The sequence below is a fragment of the Haliotis rubra genome, unplaced genomic scaffold, assembly GCF_003918875.1.
Source record: "Haliotis rubra isolate DU_JTF1 unplaced genomic scaffold, ASM391887v1 Scf210, whole genome shotgun sequence".
Classification (NCBI taxonomy): domain Eukaryota; kingdom Metazoa; phylum Mollusca; class Gastropoda; order Lepetellida; family Haliotidae; genus Haliotis; species Haliotis rubra.
In genome coordinates this window covers 1333776-1354243 of record NW_025766115.1, presented here as the reverse complement: position 1 = coordinate 1354243, position 20468 = coordinate 1333776, and the positions used below count along the sequence as shown (strand labels likewise).

The window sequence follows — 20468 nt, the reverse complement described above, 5'->3', positions numbered from 1 at the left end:
TGTACAAATGCAACTCCCAGCCTGGCAATAGGTAATGAAGAGGAACCAGTCCTGGCACCTGGAAGAGAAAATCGAGCGAGTAGCATCGTATTGATGATGCAATGTGGTGTACTTTTAACGGACATTTGAGTACATGTGTACTGAGTGTGCGTCAGCACCAACGCTTGTAAACTAAATAAAAGAGTTTACATTTACCTCTGCTGAAAATATTTTTGAAATATGTCCTGCTGTTCCTGCTATACAGTGAGTGTTTCTGGATGAATGTTTCAGCATTTTATTGGAGATATTTCCGTTAAACCAGTTCAAAATAATACAAACTGCTTCCATGTTTAGTGGTATTTGATATTTCAGGTGTTATCAAGTACTCATAGCAGTGCCTAAATTTAAAATTAGCCCTTCATGAAAATCTAATAGGTATGAACTCACGCTAACAGTTTTGAATGTGGTATATGAAAATCGACAGACGCACAATAAACGTTTTCCGTACGTATGATGTAAGATAATGTACTTGTGGAGGTATTTGACATTCGAAGTGCTATGAAGTACTCATAAAATTACATACAGTGACAGTTAGCCGTTTTTCAAAATCTGGTGTGTATGAGTTACATAAGAAAACATTTGAATGTGATGTTTCAAAATTTGGAAAACGTACAATAAACATGTACGATAATGTACATGTAGAGAGACGTATGATGTACGATAATGTACTTGTAGAGAGACGTATGATGTAAGATAATGTACTTGTAGAGAGACGTATGGTGTACGTCTGCAGTAATATACATTTTCCTTCTCCAAGATAGGTTAAGGTGATAAACTGTCTACCTGTATGATAAATGGAAGGGAATGAAGTGAATGATATCGACCAGAATATGAAGGATTACCGTCACAGAATTCCTTGTTGGACAAACTGTAAAGTTAATGGCTGTAGTTTCTAAATAATCCGAGATACATTCGTGATGCCACCTCAGCTTAGTGAGAGCCCCTACCAGAAGAAGTAGTGTGTTGAAAATGTGAGCTGGCATACTTACCTGTTACGGGAGATGACCGTTCTCAGCATTGGTTCTCCCAGGGTGAGGCCTTTCCATTGCACCTTGGTTTGGCTGACCCCTGCGATCACGCCTTTGAGGGATGACTCGAGTGCGTAATTTATTAGTGTGGGGGATTGCGTCCGCGCTAACCCCTTAATAATTTCAATTTAAAATCAGAAGATCCAAGGAAACCTGGTTAATATAGTAGATATGCCAGGAGGATAGTGTAAAGTTTAATATGCTTATGTAGAAATATCTTTCGATTTCTGTTTTCACACCTGTTATGAGATGTTTGAATATCCAGTGTGGTATTAAAATTTAATATTTGTATTTATATATTACACAAAAATATGTGTGGAGATTCCTAAAAGAATGCGTGTATTCGTAACTTTAGCGTGTATGCTTAACTCTTAATTGTCCATCAGAAGGGACATGTCACGTGGTGTAACTGCCATGGATACCTAACTAAAGGGACATAACTCTTGCTGGCATACGACTCGCATTGAGCTGCATGAGCACCTGTCCTCTCGCTTGATGCACAGGCAAGCTGTAGCGCAAACAGGGATGCGCAACAAAGAGAAAATGACCAGTCTTCGTATATGCGAGCAACCCTGTTTGCGCTACAGTTTGCCTGTGCTTGATGGTACTGCCTCTGGTGGGTTTAGTCCTCAGGGAATCCAGCTGCTATACTGGATTCAGAAATTCACCAAGCTTACATGTAATACCATTTAGAACATTAAAATGTCTACAATACACCCTGCAGCACTGTTTGCCCTTGAGGTGAGATACCCGTGAAGATCCGGGTTAGAATTGATCTTCAGTAACCCATTGCTCGATTTCTGTTAGTTTTCACGTTTTTCGGATGTTTGAATATCCAGTGTGGTATTAGGATGGTGTATTTTGTCTTCATGTATTACTCCCAAAATGATGTGAGATCGCATCCGTGGTAGAGTGGTTAGAGCGTCCGCCCGAAAGAGCGGAAGGTCGCGGGTTCGATCCCCGGCCACGTCATACCAAAAGATACCCGTGTCATACCAAAAGATACCCGTGAAGGTCTGGGTAAGAATACTGATCTTCAGTAACCCATGCTTGTCGTAAGAGGCGACTAACGGGATCGGTGGTCAGGTTCACTGACTTGGTTGACATACTATCGTACCTCAGTTGCGTAGATCGATGCTCATGTTAATAATGATAATAATAATGCTATTTTTTGCGCCTAGAATCCAACACGATGCTGCTCTCTGGCGTTACATTATTACCCTGACGGAATTGTACTTTCAAAGCTGCTACTAAGCGCGACCGTATAGGTCCGTACATCCGCTTCTCAGGTACCCATTTTAAAAAGCTGGGTGGACTGAGTGCAATGTGGACGAAGTGCCTTGCCCAGGGACACAACACAGTATGAGACCCAGGTCACAAAGTGTGGTGTCTCCACCGGGATTCGAACCCGGGCCTTTGGCGTGAGAGGCCAGCAAGCTAACCACTACACCACCGTGCTCCATGTTGTTGATCACTGGATTGTCTGGTCCAAACTTGATTATTTACATGTATTTGCATATAGTTGGAATATTGCTGAGTGTGGCGTAAAACTGAACTCACTCACTAAGGGGTGAGATACATGTGGTCTGTCATACAGACCCTGAAACAAATATATCCAAGAAAGCCCATACATGTACATGTGTAGAATATGTGGCAAGTCCAGACTCTGGACTTTTTCTGTAAAAGATGTTCATTTCATAGACTAGGTGTAAGTCTAGGAGGGAGACAGATGCGGGAGATGCTCAAAAGTTCACCTGTGATCAACACAGAATACGTCATATGTGAATCAGTGTGATCATAAGACAAGAGGTGAGGAGAGGTGAAAAGGGCTTTAATGACGTACTTAAAAATATTTCGCTCATATGACGACGTGCATGCGTGTGTATGTGTATGTGCGGCTGCTTGTACTAGCCCAGACTGAAGCTGGTTTTATAGTGCTAGCCCACTGAGATACCATGCCGCAGTGAAGCATGAATACCCCACTCAGACACATTATACTGACTCCAAGCCGACCAGTCCTTGTTGTACCCATTAATGCCGAGCGCCAGGCAGGGACCAACAAGTACCATATTTTAACGTCTTTTGGTATGACGCGGTCGGGGATCGAACCCGCGACTTTCTAACCACTACACCAGGGAGGCGGTCAGTCTACAAGAGTGCATGAGTTTAGTTTTACACCTCTTTTAGCAATATTGCAGCAATATCACAGCGGGGAGTACCAGGAATGGGCTTCACACATTGTACCATTGTGGGGAATCGAACCGGGGCTTCGGCGTGACGAGCGGACACCAGTCGACAAGATCGATCGTTGTTTCATGTCATATCAACGGTAAACAGATGATTAATATCAACAACGGAATCATATTGATGTCGTAGCTTTTCAATCCACGAAAAACATTTTCAAGGCCACAACGTTAATTTGTTTAGTGTTAAAAAAAACAGGTTTACTGCATTGTCAACCCAAACAAATAGTGACCTGTATCCTATCTCGACCATTGCACCCAAAAGTAATGTTTCTCTATGGTTGTGTCGCAGGTTGAGAAAGCCATTTTCTCCACAACTGGATCACGTGATGCGCCCTCACATCACGTGATGTGAGTTAACCACATGTCTGAAAATCGAAACTACATGTTATTAAACATTGACCGACAGAGTATACAACAACATCTGTGTTTTCAAATCGCCGTTATCGTATAGTATCGTCCTTTCTGAGTTTCTTATGCACTTAGCAGTAATACATTGTAGATTTAGTAGTAAACCCGGAAAACAATATTCGAAATTGCCAACACATTCCCTTTTCCTTGACCCGAAAGGGGAGAAAGAATTTACTTTAGCCCTATTGGAATGTTAGAGTTACCATGGCATCGTGGTGTAACGATTTTGCATTATTCTACAGCCTCAATGCCGTGAACAGCTGGAAGTCCTTCCAGATACTGAATGAATACTTTTATATCCACGATGGTAATATTGTACTGTATATATCGGGCAGTCAATACTTGTCTATATACTCCAAGCAACCGATGCGTGTCTGTATAATCCGGGCAGTCAATAACTGTCCGTACTCCCCGTCAGTCGTGTTATCTGTCTCAAAGCCACTATGTACCTCGTTTGGAATCATCAGGCTGGTGATCGGCGACTGGAGGTTTAATGGACGTTCACCTGAGTTGTATCTGGTAAGATTGGTTACATTATTTTAGTACGGTGAGAAATTGTTCATGAATGTCGCGATAGCGCATGAATGATAACTGGGATAAATTGTGACGTTTGTTAAGGATATCCGCCTGACATTGTATGTAACTGGATCTTTCGACCATTCGTTGATATCCTGTGGTCAGTACAGAGTTGCCTACGTTGCCGTTGGTCTGATCTGCTGGTCGTAGGTTCGAGTTTGACCCATGGTCGGTCAAGGTATTCAATCTGGACGGTTAAACACATCTAACTATATTATCTGCAGATGTACATGTACGAGCAAAATGATCGATAAACTTATGTAAGAAACGTGTAGAGTTATCCTTAACGATGTCCTTCGGGTTTCGTATTCAGGGACAGACATCTTTTGCAATGTTTTAACGCTCAAAAGCCGAAAATGCATTCAATCTAAAAATCAATACAGCTTTTATAATCCACCTGTGATGTGACTAAAACACATGGCGCAAAATCGAATAAAATAATACATTAACAACGACAGGTGTATTATCTGATTGAAATGAAGTTTAGAGTTTTTAGAAAATTGTTATAAAGTATAAATTGTTTTTCGACCTTCTCCACGTCTTTTGAACATAGGGACGAGAGAAGTATTGTTCTTGTAGTCGCTTGTATATTAATCAAAAGAAGTAAAGCAATGCTCTATTCGTGCATGTGACCACAGTTAATCAGATGTTCTTTAAGTCTGTTGAGTAGTATAGCATATTATGAAAAGATTGTCCTTACGCATTGACTGCTATTTCATTGATTTTATGTCCAAACGCACAATGGTATACTGACATGCCATTGGAGATAAGTTGATACCAGACGTAGACTTCGTCGGTGGGTTTACTTGAAAGTAGGGTTATTTAGTTCAAAGGGCCAGATTAGTGGTTAAAGCTTCTCTCGTCAGGCCCAAGGCGCGTTAACAGAGGAACAGTCCGTTTGAGTCAGAAACGGACCGATGAATTGCACATTTTATCATTGTACATAATTGCCACATAAATATAAATAGTACACATGTTTATCATTTACTAATACCCAACAGCTTTCTTATATTTGAAAAGGAGGAGTGCAGAGAAAGGGCCAGCCAGGTGTTAGAGAAGCACGTGCACAAGTGCCCACCAAGTTATTGATTCATTAGCCTGTGCTGTGCCGTCTCCATCCTTTCTCGCACACCTGGCTGTCCCTTTCTCTGCACTCCTCCCTCGTAACAAATAGTGAACTGTGTCAAAATTTGAATGATAGTTTCTTAAAGAACTTTTTTGGTGGAGTCCGGAAAATTTTCAAATATAAGAAAGCTGTTGGGTATTAGTAAATGATAAACATGTGTACTATTTATATTTATGTGGCAATTTTGTACAATGATAAAATTTGCAATTCATCGGTCCGTTTCTGACTCAAACGGACTGTTTATTTTTTTGTACCTGGTGTGTGTGTGCCACCTACAGAGGACCAGCCATGTGAGATGAAAATATCAGAATCAGATGCATATTGCTCGGGGGTGCTCCATAACTATATATGTGGTACACTAACAGGTGCCAATTACAATTGCAAGGGTTGGTGGGGTAGGCTAGTGGGTAAAGCATTCGCTTGCCACACCGAAGACCCGGGTTCGATTCACTGCATTGGTACAATGTGTATTCCCCACCGTGATGTTGCTGGAATATTGCTAAAACGACATACAATTACTCACTGGTTGTTCAAGCATGTATTTAATCATATGAAACGTCAACGCCAGAGAATAATCGATCCTAAAAGGCAGAACAGTGAGTGAGTGAGTTTAGATTTACGCCGCACTGAGCAATATTCCAGCTATATGGCGGCGGTATGTAAATAATCGAGTCTGGACCAGACAATCCAGTGGTCAACAGCATGAGCATCGATCTGCGCAATTGGGAACCGATGACATGTGTCAACCAAGTCAGCGAGGCTGACCACCCGATCCCGTTAGTCGCCTCTTACAAGCATGGGTTACTGAAGGCCAATATTCTAACCCGAACCTTCACGGGTCAATCTCTCTTTATTCTGGTGTATGTAGGCCATAGTACAATATAACTTCATACAGCCAACAAACGGCTTGTACGCAGCTCATTCGCATAAAATAGATACATAGCTAGATTTCGTAGCACAGTGGAATTGTCTACAGACATCAAAGTATTAAATTTGCATAATGATGGATATGTATAATAGTTCACAGGAATATAGGATGTACGCTGATGATCATAGGCAGAACATATTAAGAGAAAATGATATTCATTTTCAATGTAAGCACCCGAACACATTTGACATAATCTGAGATTCCTTGGCTTATTAATATATCTACCCGTCGGGTCGGCAGAACAGTGGCGACAGTTATAGGAATGTAGTGATGGCACCGGGCGTCAGCGGAAGTTTTTTTGGACTTCGACAATGTCACACTGATCCAAACCCTGTTGATCTCACGTCTTGTGATAACACATTGTGAAACCATTCTTTTTTGTGTGACCCGTGAAGGGTCTTCAGTAACCCATGCTTGTCGTAAAGAGCGACTAACGGGATTGGGTGGTCAGGCTCGCTGACTTGCTTGACACGTCATCGGTTCCCAATTGCGAAGATCGATGTTCATGCTGTTGATCACTGGATTGTCTGGTCCAGACTCGATTATTTACAGATCGCCACCATAAAGCTGGAATATTGCTGAGTGTGGCGTAAATCTAAACTCACTCACTCACTTTCATTTTGTTATTTTTTGTTGTTTAACGCCGCACTCAACAATATTCCAGTTATATGGCGTCGGTCTGTAAATAATCGAGTCCAGACAATCCAATGATCAACTTCATGAGCATCGATTTACGCAACTGGGATACGATGACATGTGTCAACCAAGTCGGCGAGCCTTACCACCCGATCCCGTTAGTCGCCTCTTACGAAGAGCATGGGTTGCTGGAGACCAATTGTAGCTCGGATCTTCACGGGAAGTGAAACAATTCTTTTAAGACATTTGATAGTGACACGTTTAGATTAATCACCGAACACATTCCCATCTAGTTCTCGAATCGACTTTCAGGCTCAAGCATCACTGAACGGCATTATCACCCTAAATGTACTTCTCAACAGAAGTCAAGTATTAGAGTTTAACTGTAAGTCATATGAGTGAGTGAGTATGGTTTTACGCCGCCTCTAGCAATATTCCAGCAATGTCACGGCGGGGGACACCAGAAATGGGCTTCACACATTGTACCCATGTGGGGAATCGAACCCGGGTCTTCGGCGTGACGAGGGAACGCTTTAACCACTGAGCTACCCCACCGCCCCTAATATGAGTGAAAACATAATCATGACCCATGGCCGTTGAGCCAGAAACCCACCAGCCACCCAGAGCAGGCATTTAAACTAGAAACATAGGCGCATCAAAGGTCATTGTGCAAATTTTTAGAGAAATTATATAACATAGCTGAAGTGCGACAAAACAGCTTCGGTGTTTATTCCTGGAAACAAATGATTCTAAAGATTTCAGCATCGTAGACTCGGGTGATCCTTCACTTCTTTTGAGCAGTATGATGATTTATTAATCGGGTGTCAGAACTTTAATCAGTAGGCCACTTGGCGCATGTCGGTCGGCACAGTAAGGGAGAATATCTTGATACAGTTATGCAAGGCCAGGTGCCGATAAGGAAATATGTCTTCATAAACATGTGTAGCTCTCGCACTTTGCCCTCCGTTGGAAACGTTCTTTGCAATGCTCACAGACAAGATGGCGACCGGGGTCGTTCTCTGCTGGCTCGGGTGCATGGTCTTGACGGTTTTTGCTGTACATCCGGGTATGTGGAAGTTACATCTTTTTTATTTAATTGTGTAAATATGTGTACCTGTATAATTTATAGTTAGTTGACGTTAGCGGTGTCCTGACATGGAGGTAAAGCTTTCAGCTTCATAGTTTTACATTAAACTCAATTGGACCTTAACCCAGATAACTGACCAATCGTCATGTGTGGCATGTGATTCGTTACAACATGGCACCAGTTGCACGTGCATCATGGTGACTGATGCACGTGCATCATGGTGACTGCTACTGTTATACACGTGCATCGTGGTGTCTTTTTACACCTGCGTTATGGTGACTGTTACACGTGCATCATGGTGACTGTTACACGTGCATCATGGTGTCTGTTACACGTGCATCAAGGTGTCTGTTACACCTGCGTTATGGTGACTGTTACTGTTACGTGCATCGTTATGGTGACTGTTACACGTGCATCGTGGTGACTGTTACACGTGCATCATGGTGTCTGTTACACGTGCATCATGGTGTCTGTTACACCTGCGTTATGGTGACAGTTACACGTGCATCGTGGTGTATGTTACACCTGCGTTATGGTGACAGTTACACGTGCATCGTGGTGTCTGTTACACCTGCGTTATGGTGACAGTTACACGTGCATCGTGGTGACTGTTACACCTGCGTTATGGTGACTGTTACACGTGCATCATGGTGACTGTTACACCTGCGTTATGGTGACTGTTACGTGCATCATGGTGCATCATGCGTGACTGTTACACCTGCGTTATGGTGACTGTTACACGTGCATCATGGTGTCTGTTACACCTGCGTTATGGTGACTGTTACACGCATCGTGGTGTCTGTTACACCTGCGTTATGGTGACTGTTACACGTGCATCGTGGTGTCTGTTACACCTGCGTTATGGTGACTGTTACACGTGCATCGTGGTGTCTGTTACACCTGCGTTATGGTGACTGTTACACGTGCATCATGGTGTCTGTTACACCTGCGTTATGGTGACTGTTACACGTGCATCATGGTGTCTGTTACACCTGCGTTATGGTGACTGTTACACGTGCATCATGGTGTCTGTTACACCTGCGTTATGGTGACTGTTATACGTGCATCATGGTGTCTGTTACACGTGCATCATGGTGACTGTTACACCTGCATTATGGTGACTGTTACACCTGCGTTATGGTGTTACACGTGCATCGTGGTTACACCTGCGTTATGGTGACTGTTACACGTGCGTTATGGTGACTGTTGTTACACCTGCGTTATGGTGACTGTTACACGTGCATCATGAAGTTCTGTTACACGTGCATCATGGTGACTGTTACACCTGCGTTATGGTGACTGTTATCAGTCTGTTACACCTGCGTTATGGTGACTGTTACACGTGCATTATGGTGTCTGTTACACCTGCGTTATGGTGACTGTTACACGTGCATCATGGTGTCTGTTACACCTGCGTTATGGTGACTGTTACACGTGCATCATGGTGACTGTTACACCTGCGTTATGGTGGCTGTTACACGTGCATCATAGTGTCTGTTACATCTGCGTTATAGTGACGTTTTACACTGCAGTTCAGTGACGGTCATTGTCTCACCTGTATTGCACGTGGAATGTTTTGTTGACCTATTTTTGACCAAATTCAACAAATCCTATCTCACAAATATGCACATGTTCAAAACATGAAGGATTTCACAAATTACGAATGACGAAGTCATATCAAAGAGATATACTGAGATTAAAAAAATCCGTGTGAAAGAGTAACTTAAATCACTACGATTCACCAAGCATCCATAAGTCCATGTGTGATGACGCGTGTATTCTGTGGCAGTCTTCTTGAAGCAGAAGACTACAGTCCGTTTGAGTCAGAAACGGACCGATGAATTGCAAATTTTATCATTGTACAAAATTGCCACATAAATATAAATAGTACACATGTTTATCATTTACTAATACCCAACAGCTTTCTTATATTTGAAAATTTTCCGGACTCCACCAAAAATGTTCTTTAAGAAACTATCATCATTGAAAACGCATAAGTTGTTATCTGTCGCGGCGGGGTGAAACCGCAGAAACGGAACAGCCACTATCTCGTCGTGCACGGGATACACATGCCTGATGAAAAATGAAGTTGAATGCTGACGTGGAACGGTTGATGATTAAAGTGTACGATTTTTTCCGTGCTGAAGCCGAAAGGGGCAAACCATTTTATGCCATTGATAAATTCCGTAAGCGGGCAGCAAAAGCTTTAGGAGTATCAGCAAGGGTACTGACAAATGTTCTGGAACACAAACATTGTGAGGGTGATGCGAAGCAGGTAGGGGTCGTGTCAAAATCACACAAATTAAAACATATGGACAACTTTCAAAAGAACCTTGTAAGGCAGTCTATCAACAAGCTCTATTCTGAAAACAAATACATGTCGCTGAAATTTTTTAAAAAGCATTTGAAGCAAGAACACAACCTCAGAGTATCAAAGTACACACTCTGGCGACTCTTACACTCTTTCGGGTATCGTTATAAGAACATTTCGGGGGAGAATAGGTCAGTACTCTGCGAACGCCCTGATATCGTTCGCTTGAGAAATAATTTTCTCAGGGTTATAAAGAAGAAGCGCGAGGAAGGGTTCGAGCCAGTGTACTTGGACGAGACCTGGGTCAATGCCTCGCAAGTCAAAACATTGATTACACAGCAGTCTCGTTTCCTGCTGACTGGGTTCCGTCCTATTGCGCAACTTAGTACAATAACCAGTCCACAATTTTGAGACTGGATATATAAATATTAATTCGTATTATTTGATACATCTAAGCACGTGTATATTGCAACAATACGCTCCTTCTAATCCTTGCAAACACGTCGTGCTGCGTGCTCTGTTGTACAGCCTTCTCTTACATACTGAAATCTGGAAATCGTGGAAATCTCAAAACGAGGCTCGGCCGCTAGAAACGTTTGGCGGTCTGGTACGGACTAATTATAATCAAATCACATTGTGCGTTACAAAAATACACTGAATAAGCGCAAAGAACACATAACAAGTGTAACCGGTGAGCCAGATGAATTGTGAATCATTTTACGACCTCAGGGGCAGGGGCAGTCTGTGACGTCTTAGTTAAGGTCATGCTGCCTGCACCTCGCCATAAAATATAGAAATACGATGTTATTAAAGTTTAAAGTCAAAATTCATTTGTAAATACTTTTTTCTTATGAAACAAAAATTGGAATTCAGTGTAACCATATTTGTTTTTGATGTCTCTTTTCGCTTTCACACGAGAAATTCGTATCGGCTGAAAAGTATGTCATTGTCTGAATTGGTTAATGAGACTCATGTTTCGGTTTGCACACTGCCAGCAGTCAGTGGGTACCCGATGGGGGTGATAAGGGGTCACGTAGAAAGCTGCCTCTAGGGAAAGGAGAGAGACTAATCATTCTCCATGCTGGTTGCTCCAGCAAAGGCTTTCTCCGAGGCTGCGACTTGGTATTCAGGGCAAATTCCACAGATAACAGAGACTACCATTCCGAAATGAATGGTGCGGTTTTCCTCGATTGGGTTAAAAACAAGTTGGTACCAGCTCTACCAGAGAAGTCTTTTATCGTAATGGACAATGTCCCATACCACAGCGTGCAGGACCCCGACATCGAACAGTCGAAAAGGTGATATGATATCATGGCTCGACAAATTTCAGATCGCACGGCCTTCAAAGGCAACGAAGCCTCAGCTATATGAGATCATAAAAACCCACAAAGTTGACAGTTACATAAAAAGTAAGGGTCACGATATTCTGCGACTTCCACCCTATCACTGTGACCGTAACCCCATTGAAATGATATGGGGTATTGTCAAAGGAGATGTTGCCAGATCAAACACAACTTTTAGATTACGTGACGTAGAGGTTTTGGTTAAGAATCCCTTAACAAAATCACGACTGAAACTTGGCAAAACTGTGTCAACAAGGTAGCTAACGTCATTTAACAAGGTTACTGGTCTCGGGATGGCTTACAACAGGCAACTGTGGCACCACTTGTCATCCCTTTAAGTCGTGACTATGACACTACGACGGACGAGGAACCGACAGGTCTCCCGGAATAGATTTTGAGATGTCCCCCGCCATGACTGGCTGTTCCGTTTCTGCGGTTTCACCCCTCCGCGACAGATAACAACTTTTGCGTTTTCAATGATGATAGTTTCTTAAAGAACAGTTTTGGTGGAGTCCGGAAAATTTTCAAATATAAGAAAGCTGTTGGGTATTAGTAAATGATAAACATGTGTACTATTTATATTTATGTGGCAATTTTGTACAATGATAAAATTTGCAATTCATCGGTCCGTTTCTGACTCAAACGGACTGTCTTTTGTTTAGCTGGAATGTTGCTGAGTGGGACGTTAAACAATAAAAATCAAATCCAATTATGCTCGCACTGCCCTGTGCTCTCCCACTGACAATAAACCGCCTCCGTGGTGTAGTGGTTAGAGCGTCCGCCCGGAGAGCGGAAGGTCGCTGGGTCGATCCCCGCGTCATACCAAAACGACGTTAAAATATGGTACTTGTTGATCCCTGCCTGGCGCTCGGCACTTGGGTACAACAAGGACTGGTCGGCTCGGAGTCAGTATAATGTGTCTGAGTGGGGTATTCATGCTTAACTGCGGCATGGTATCTCAGTGAGCTGGCACTATAAAACCAGTTTAAATCTGGGCTAGTACAAGCAGCCACACGTACACACGCATGCACATCGTCATATGAGCGAAATATTCTCAAGTACGTCTTTAAGCCCCCATTTCAACTCACCATCTCCCACTGACAATGGATTATGTCCGCCTGACCACAAGCCAACCACTACCACACCTGTCAGGACAGCATAGGAAAACACAACCACACCTGTCTACTCAGATGATGGTGGACGTCATTGGCAAACACAACCACACCCGTCTACCCAGATGATGGTGGACGTCATTGGCAAACACAACCACACCTGTCCACTCAGATGATGGTGGACGTCATTGGCAGATGATGGTGGACGTCATTGGCAAACACAACCACACCTGTCTACTCAGATGATGGTGGACGTCATTGGCAAACACAACCACACCTGTCTACTCAGATGATGGTGGACGTCATTGGCAAACACAACCACACCTGTCTACTCAGATGATGGTGGACGTCATTGGCAAACACAACCACACCTGTCTACTCAGATGATGGTGGACGTCATTGGCAAACACAACCACAACCATGATGGTGGACCTGTCTACTCAGATGATGGTGGACGTCATTGGCAAACACACAACCACACCTGTCTACTACAGAGATGATGGTGGACGTCATTGGCAAACACAACCACACCTGTCTACTCAGATGATGGTGGACGTCATTGGCAAACACAACCACACCTGTCTACTCAGATGATGGTGGACGTCATTGGCAAACACAACCACACCTGTCCACAGAGATGATGGTGGACGTCATTGGCAAACACAACCACACCTGTCTACTCAGATGATGGTGGACGTCATTGGCAAACACAACCACACCTGTCCACTCAGATGATGGTGGACGTCATTGGCAAACACAACCACACCTGTCTACTCAGATGATGGTGGACGTCATTGGCAAACACAACCACACCTGTCACACTGTCCAGATGATGGTGGACGTCATTGGCAAAACACAACCACACCTGTCTACTGGCAACAAACCCAGATGATGGTGGACGTCATTGGCAAAACAACCACACCTGTCTACACAACAGATGATGGTGGACGTCATTGGCAAACACAACCACACCTGTCTACTCAGATGATGGTGGACGTCATTGGCAAACACAACCACACCTGTCCACAGAGATGATGGTGGACGTCATTGGCAAACACAACCACACCTGTCTACTCAGATGATGGTGGACGTCATTGGCAAACACAACCACACCTGTCTACTCAGATGATGGTGGACGTCATTGGCAAACACAACCACACCTGTCTACTCAGATGATGGTGGACGTCATTGGCAAACACAACCACACCTGTCTACTCAGATGATGGTGGACGTCATTGGCAAACACAACCAAACAGAGATGATGGTGGACACAACCCACCTGTCTACTCAGATGATGGTCATTGGACACCGTCATGATGGTGGAAACACAACCACACCTGTCCACCACGTCATTGGTCATTGGCAAACACAACCACAGATGATGGTGGACGTCATTGGCAAACACAACCACACCTGTCTACTCAGATGATGGTGGACGTCATTGGCAAACACAACCACACCTGTCTACTCAGATGATGGTGGACGTCATTGGCAAACACAACCACACCTGTCCACAGAGATGATGGTGGACGTCATTGGCAAACACAACCACACCTGTCACCTGGACGTCATAATTCTGTCCACCCAGATGATGGTGGACGTCATTGGCAAACACAACCACACCTGTCTACTCAGATGATGGTGGACGTCATTGGCAAACACAACCACACCCGTCTACTCAGATGATGGTGGACGTCATTGGCAAAACACAACCACACCTGTCCACATTGGCAAACACAACCACACCTGGAGATGATGGTGGACGTCATTGGTCCACAGAGATGAAACGTCATTGGCAAACAACCACACCTGTCTACCCAGATGATGGTGGACGTCATCAGATGATGGTGGACGTCATTGGCAAACACAACCACACCTGTCCACAGAGATGATGGTGGACGTCATTGGCAAACACAACCACACCTGTCCACAGAGATGATGGTGGACGTCATTGGCAAACACAACCACACCTGTCTACTCAGATGATGGTGGACGTCATTGGCAAACACAACCACACCTGTCTACAGAGATGATGGTGGACGTCATTGGCAAACACAACCACACCTGTCTACTCAGATGATGGTGGACGTCATTGGCAAACACAACCACACCTGTCTACTCAGATGATGGTGGACGTCATTGGCAAACACAACCACCTGTCTACTCAGATGATGGTGGACGTCATTGGCAAACACAACCACACCTGTCCACAGAGATGATGGTGGACGTCATTGGCAAACACAACCCCACCTGTCTACTCAACTGAATCGGGATTTCCTGAAGATCATCGCGTGATTATCGCATCTTCCAGGCCAACTTGAACCAGAAGAAAAACCGGTACACGTTTCAATGGAAACAAAAAAATCAGGCAGACCGCACAAAATGGTTACATCTGCTTGACTAAACGTTTGATTCTGCTGAAATTGTGCCGAACCTAACGAGGGGAGGGTCATCCCAAAATATGACGAGTATTTGGCGATTGCGATTATCTTCAGTACATTGCCCTTCCCAGTTTTATTTCCACTCCAGTTCCTATGGCATGTGAACCTGTCGCATTATTTAGTCAATTCAGTCATTCAGATTACCATAATGATCATGATGCTTATCACTGGATTGTCTGGTCCAGACTCGATTATTTACAGACCGCCGCCATATAGCTGGAATATTGAGTGGAATATAGAGTGCGGCGTAAAACTAAACTCACTCACTCACTACTATAGTTGGCCATCTATTTACTATTTGAAACATTATGATGTATGCAATTTCATTTCACAGACGACATCGCATATGTCCAGACGAAGGTGTCTCCCTCTGGTCTCGAGATCCAGGCGACAGATGGCACTGTGTACATTGAAGCAGTTGGCAGTCGGAGTCGTGGTGTCCTGAAATGTTCTGTGTCACGTGACAAAGACGCCGTAGCAAAGCTGTTGGGCAACAAAAATGTCGTCACAAAAACAATTGGTGAGAATCATATAGATTGGACTTATAGTTCAAACTTTATACAAGAACATTTTGACATTTTGACACAATATTTAGATAAATCATGTAATGGAGGGTGGTATCGGTGCAATAAAGCAATCTGATAAAATTGGTATTAGGTCAATACGCGAACTACTTTCACAAAACTCCATCCTAATACGCTAACATTTCATTGATGACGTCGTCGCGAGTTAAGTCACAACCATATGCCGCCGTCATTAAGGACCTTCACCTTGGTGTACCGCTAAGTATTCTTGCGCGAATGCTCGAATCTCTTCATATAAATTCACGTACGATTTGCTTCTTTTTTTAGAGTAATTAAAAGGATGACATTATATGATAAAGAGATTATTAACCTCGTGTGTTTCCGTATCATTAGTATAATATATTAGGAATAAAAATTGTATCATGCGAGCCTTTGGCATATTTCAAGTATCTTATTTCTTCAACAAATAGAGATTATTGCACAGTACATGAGAGAAGCCAAACAGGAACAATTTATCCACATGGAAAAGTTTGTGGAGACCATTTAGCCTCATCTCCTGACATGTGTAGCGGGAGTCAAGATGCTTATGGTATAATATAATAATGTCCACTTGTATGGCGCCGTTTCCACACACTAGTGTATGCTCATGGCGCTCATGCTCATGGATATCCATCATGGATTGTCAGGTTCAGAATGGAGTATTTGCAAAATGTCATCATATGGCTAAATATTTCAGAGTGCAGCGTCGCACAGTGAGTGAGTGAGTTTAGTTTTACGCCGCACGTGGTAATATCCCAGCTATATGGCGACAATCTGTAAATAATCGAGTCTGGACCAGACAAACCAGTGATCAACAGCATTAGCATCGATCTACGACACTGGGATACGATGACATGATTGTGTCAACCAAGTCAGCGAGTCTGACCACCCGATCCCGCATGGATTGCTGATCATCAATTCTAACCCGGATCTTCACGTTTCGCAGCCTCGTACAGCTGGCATGTGGTTTAAACCGTTACCACATAATTTCATGCAAGCGGGCTTTAAATGGATTTTGTTTCTTTGTTGCTAAGGCCGCACTCGGCAATATTCCAGCTATATGGCGGCGGTCTGTAAATGATCGAGTCTGGACCAGACAATCCAGTGATCAACAGCATGAGCATCGATTTACGCAATTTGGATACGATTCCATGTGTCAACCAAGTCAGCGAGCTTGACCATCCGATCCCGTCGGTCGCCTCTTACGACAAGCATGGATTGCTGAAGATCAATTCTAACCCGGATCTTCACGGGTAGGCTTTATATCGAAGGGTTACTAAACGCCCAACAGGATGTTCAGAAAAATTAATGTCCTTCCTTAAACTAAACTACTACATGTTCTTCAAAATTCCAGGACAGGCGAAAGTTAAAGATGTGGTGAGTCTCTGTGAACAGCGTCACCAGTTCTCATACCGAGTTGTCGCCCCTGCCGCTCTGCCGCCTCAGCCATTCGCCCCCGAGAAGACCGCTCAGCCCGCGGGGTCAGGCAGCAGCCTCCTCATCGTCCCCGGGACCAAGTGGTGTGGGGAGGGGAACGTCGCCAACAGCTACGATGACTTGGGTTAGTTACGTCGGCCTTATTTGCCCCTGATTTAACGTTGAATATCCTGACGTTGTTTGGTTTAGTTGTTGGTACAAAATATGGAATCTAGTATGTTTTTATAATTTAACGGAACATGTATAATCTGTTTGCAGTGAAAACGTACCGATGAATTTCACTTGAAACAAAAAAGTAAATCAAATAAAGTGAAAGTAAGATTACGAATCCTCATAATTTTACCTTGGCAGTTAAACATATAAATTTCAGAATTTTATTCAACTTAGGATAAAAGTTGTTTAACAGACGATCATAGCTTCAAATCGCTATTATTGGTTTGTATTACAAGGGAGTAAACGCAGTAATTGGAACAGTGATACAAATGCACGTGCAGTACGTGATGAGCGTTAACTTAGACCAACCCTACTTGTTCTCGGTGTTTCATTTAATGTGCATACCCCCTTGTAATACAAACCAACAATAGCGATTTGAAACTATGATCGTTTGTTAAACAACTTTTATCCTAAGTTGAATAAAATTCTGAGATTTAAATGTTCAATTGTCAAGGTAAAATCATGAGGATTCGTACTTCTAATTTCACTTTATTTGATTTACGTTTTTGTTTAAAGTGAAATTCATCGGTACGTTTTCACTGCAAACAGACTATAGTCCCTTAGACTAACGTTTAGTCCCTGAATATATATAGTTTTGAATGTAACAAATAAACCCATTTAAACCGAAAAGGAGCCACAGTGAGTTACCTGGGGAAATCTAGACTTGCTTCAGTTAGAGCTTTAGCATTGCAGGGAGGGCTTGACAGTAGGGAAAGTAATGTGGTCAGGGACTGTGAGACAGACTAGTAGTCCCTATCTGAGTGGCAGCGGTAGGGTAGCCTAGTGGTTAAAGCGTACGCTCGTCATGCCGAAGACCCGGGTTCGATTCCTCCATATATATACAATGCGTGTCTGGTGTCCCCCGCCGTGATATTGCTGAAATATTGCTAAAATAATAATAATAATATAATAATAATTGATTTATAGAGCGCCTATTTCCAAAAGATATTGCTCAATGGCGCTATGAAGAGAAAAGATTGTAGACAATGTCTATGGAAAAGAGAGTTTGAACAGATGAGTCTTTGAGGGCAGTTTTGAAAGCATCAGCAGATTCTATTTCTTTTAGGGTGAGTGGTAGAATGTTCCAGAGATAGGGGGCTGCAGCAGAGAACGCGAGGTGTAAAACTAAACTCACTCACTATTCTCCAGAATGTCTATTTTGGTGGCTATGGGGAATATTTCTAATTCTGCGTATATTTCAGGGACCTCGAGACAGACTGACGCTTGTTGCCGGACACATGACCACTGTCCATACTTCATCGACGCCTTCGATTCCAAATACCATTACCAGAACCTGTATCCATGGACGCTGAGCCTCTGTGACTGTGACAAGGCGCTATACCAGTGCCTCAAGGTATACAGTTTTCGTGCACTCACAGTTTCGCCCCGATTGTCGATAATATGTTTGAGTGGTTTGTTCGCTTCTTTCAGTTTTACATTTATTATACGAGAGATAAACTACAGTAAAAATGAAAGAGGCGGGTAGTCCTTAACGTATGTGGGAAATTATTAATGGCAGACCTTGACATGATCTTTCTCACAAGCTGGGGACGGTGGGGTAGTCCAGTGGTTAAAGCGTTCGCTCGTCACGCCGAAGACACGGGTTCGATTCCCCACATGGGCACAATGTGTGAAGCCCATTTCTGGTGTCCCCCGCCGTGATATTGCTGGAATATTGGTAAAAGCGGCGTAAATCGCAACTCACTCACTCACTCTCACAAGCTTGTCGGGCAGTTAACACGGGACCACCATATTATTAACATAGTAAATTTGTCATGGCTTGACAAATAACCTAGAGTGATGCAAAAGTACCGGCTGGCTCCTAACGTCTCTTAAACAGACATGTGAAATTTTAAATGCAACAATTCTATTTCCCATCTTGAAGAGTGTCAACAACTCCGCTTCAAACGAGGTGGGCACCGGTTTCTTCGGCGTCCTGGACGTGGAGTGTTTTACGTTTACCAGGGGCGAGTACTGTGCCGAGTACCACTGGTCTCATCTATGGTGTGAACAGAAGACTACTGGTCCAAAGGCAGTTGTGAAGAAACTAGGATTACACTGGTAGATGCTGGAGGTGGTAATAAATGTAATATGGGTACTGCCACTGTGTTATCTGTGAGTTGAACAACCAGGCTTAGACTAACACCCCCTGAACACCCACACCCCACACACCCCTTTGGATCCGCCACTGTGCTTCATTTAGGGATTTAGCATTGCAGGGAAGGCAAGGCTGCAGGGAAAATAATATGGTTCAGGGACTGTGAGACAGTCTACTCTTTGCTGTTCGATTCCCTACAAGGACAAAAGAAACCACAATCTCTGAATACATATAATTTTGATGAAATAAACAATTCCTTTCAAATTGAAAAGGAGCCCCAATGAGAAGGGACATCCGAGGAAATCTAGACTTGCTTCATTTAGGGCTTTAGCATTGCAGGGAGGGCTAGGGGCCAAGCTGAATGGAAAATAATGTGGTTCAAGGACTGTGAGACACACTAGAAACGTGTTACACTGTGTACTGGGTGTTTGTGTTTTGCTTCCCTGGTCTAGTGGACGGTGCGTCTGCCCGGAGAGTGGAAGGTCGGTAGTTCGATCCCCTGCTGCACCAAACCGAAAAATACGTTGAAAATGGTACTTGTTGTTACCTTGGCTTGTGCTTGGTATGGGGGAATACAAGGACGTCTCTGATCGGAGTCCGTATGGTGTGTATGAGTACGGTATCAAGTGCCATGGTAGGCTAGCGTTATATAACCCACACACGCACACACGCACGAACGCACGTTCGTTCAGACACAACATCTCAAACTTGCGCGACATAGTTATGGCAAAATCTACAAGCCGTGAGTTCGAAACCAACATTGATTACACTCCAACTCCCAGTTTGCTTTGAGTCGCATCACCAGCCTTCGGGGCATGGGTGGCCATGTTCTCGACACAGAGACGTGGCTTTCGTCAGATAGTTGTACCAGGATCT

General features: G+C 43.5%; 1 protein-coding gene and 1 non-coding gene across 3 annotated transcripts in view; both read left to right on the top strand.

Moving 5' to 3' along the window:
* Positions 1–19595, top strand: part of LOC124276636 — a 48169-nt gene extending 28574 nt beyond the window's left edge. The window contains exons 2-7 of one of the 2 annotated variants that reach the window (XM_046712300.1): positions 7300–7372; positions 7982–8053; positions 15616–15801; positions 17199–17405; positions 18697–18848; positions 19380–19595. In XM_046712300.1, coding sequence (XP_046568256.1) covers positions 7300–7372; positions 7982–8053; positions 15616–15801; positions 17199–17405; positions 18697–18848; positions 19380–19559 — 870 coding nt within the window. In that variant the 3' untranslated portion in view covers positions 19560–19595. Of the gene's footprint in view, positions 1–4110; positions 4241–7299; positions 7373–7981; positions 8054–15615; positions 15802–17198; positions 17406–18696; positions 18849–19379 lie in introns of those variants that run through there. The other variant, XM_046712301.1, reaches the window with a different exon arrangement.
* Positions 1021–1183, top strand: LOC124276647. Its single transcript, XR_006898596.1, has one exon. It is a non-coding gene; the product is annotated as a U1 spliceosomal RNA (small nuclear RNA).
* Positions 19596–20468: the final 873 nt, after the last annotated feature.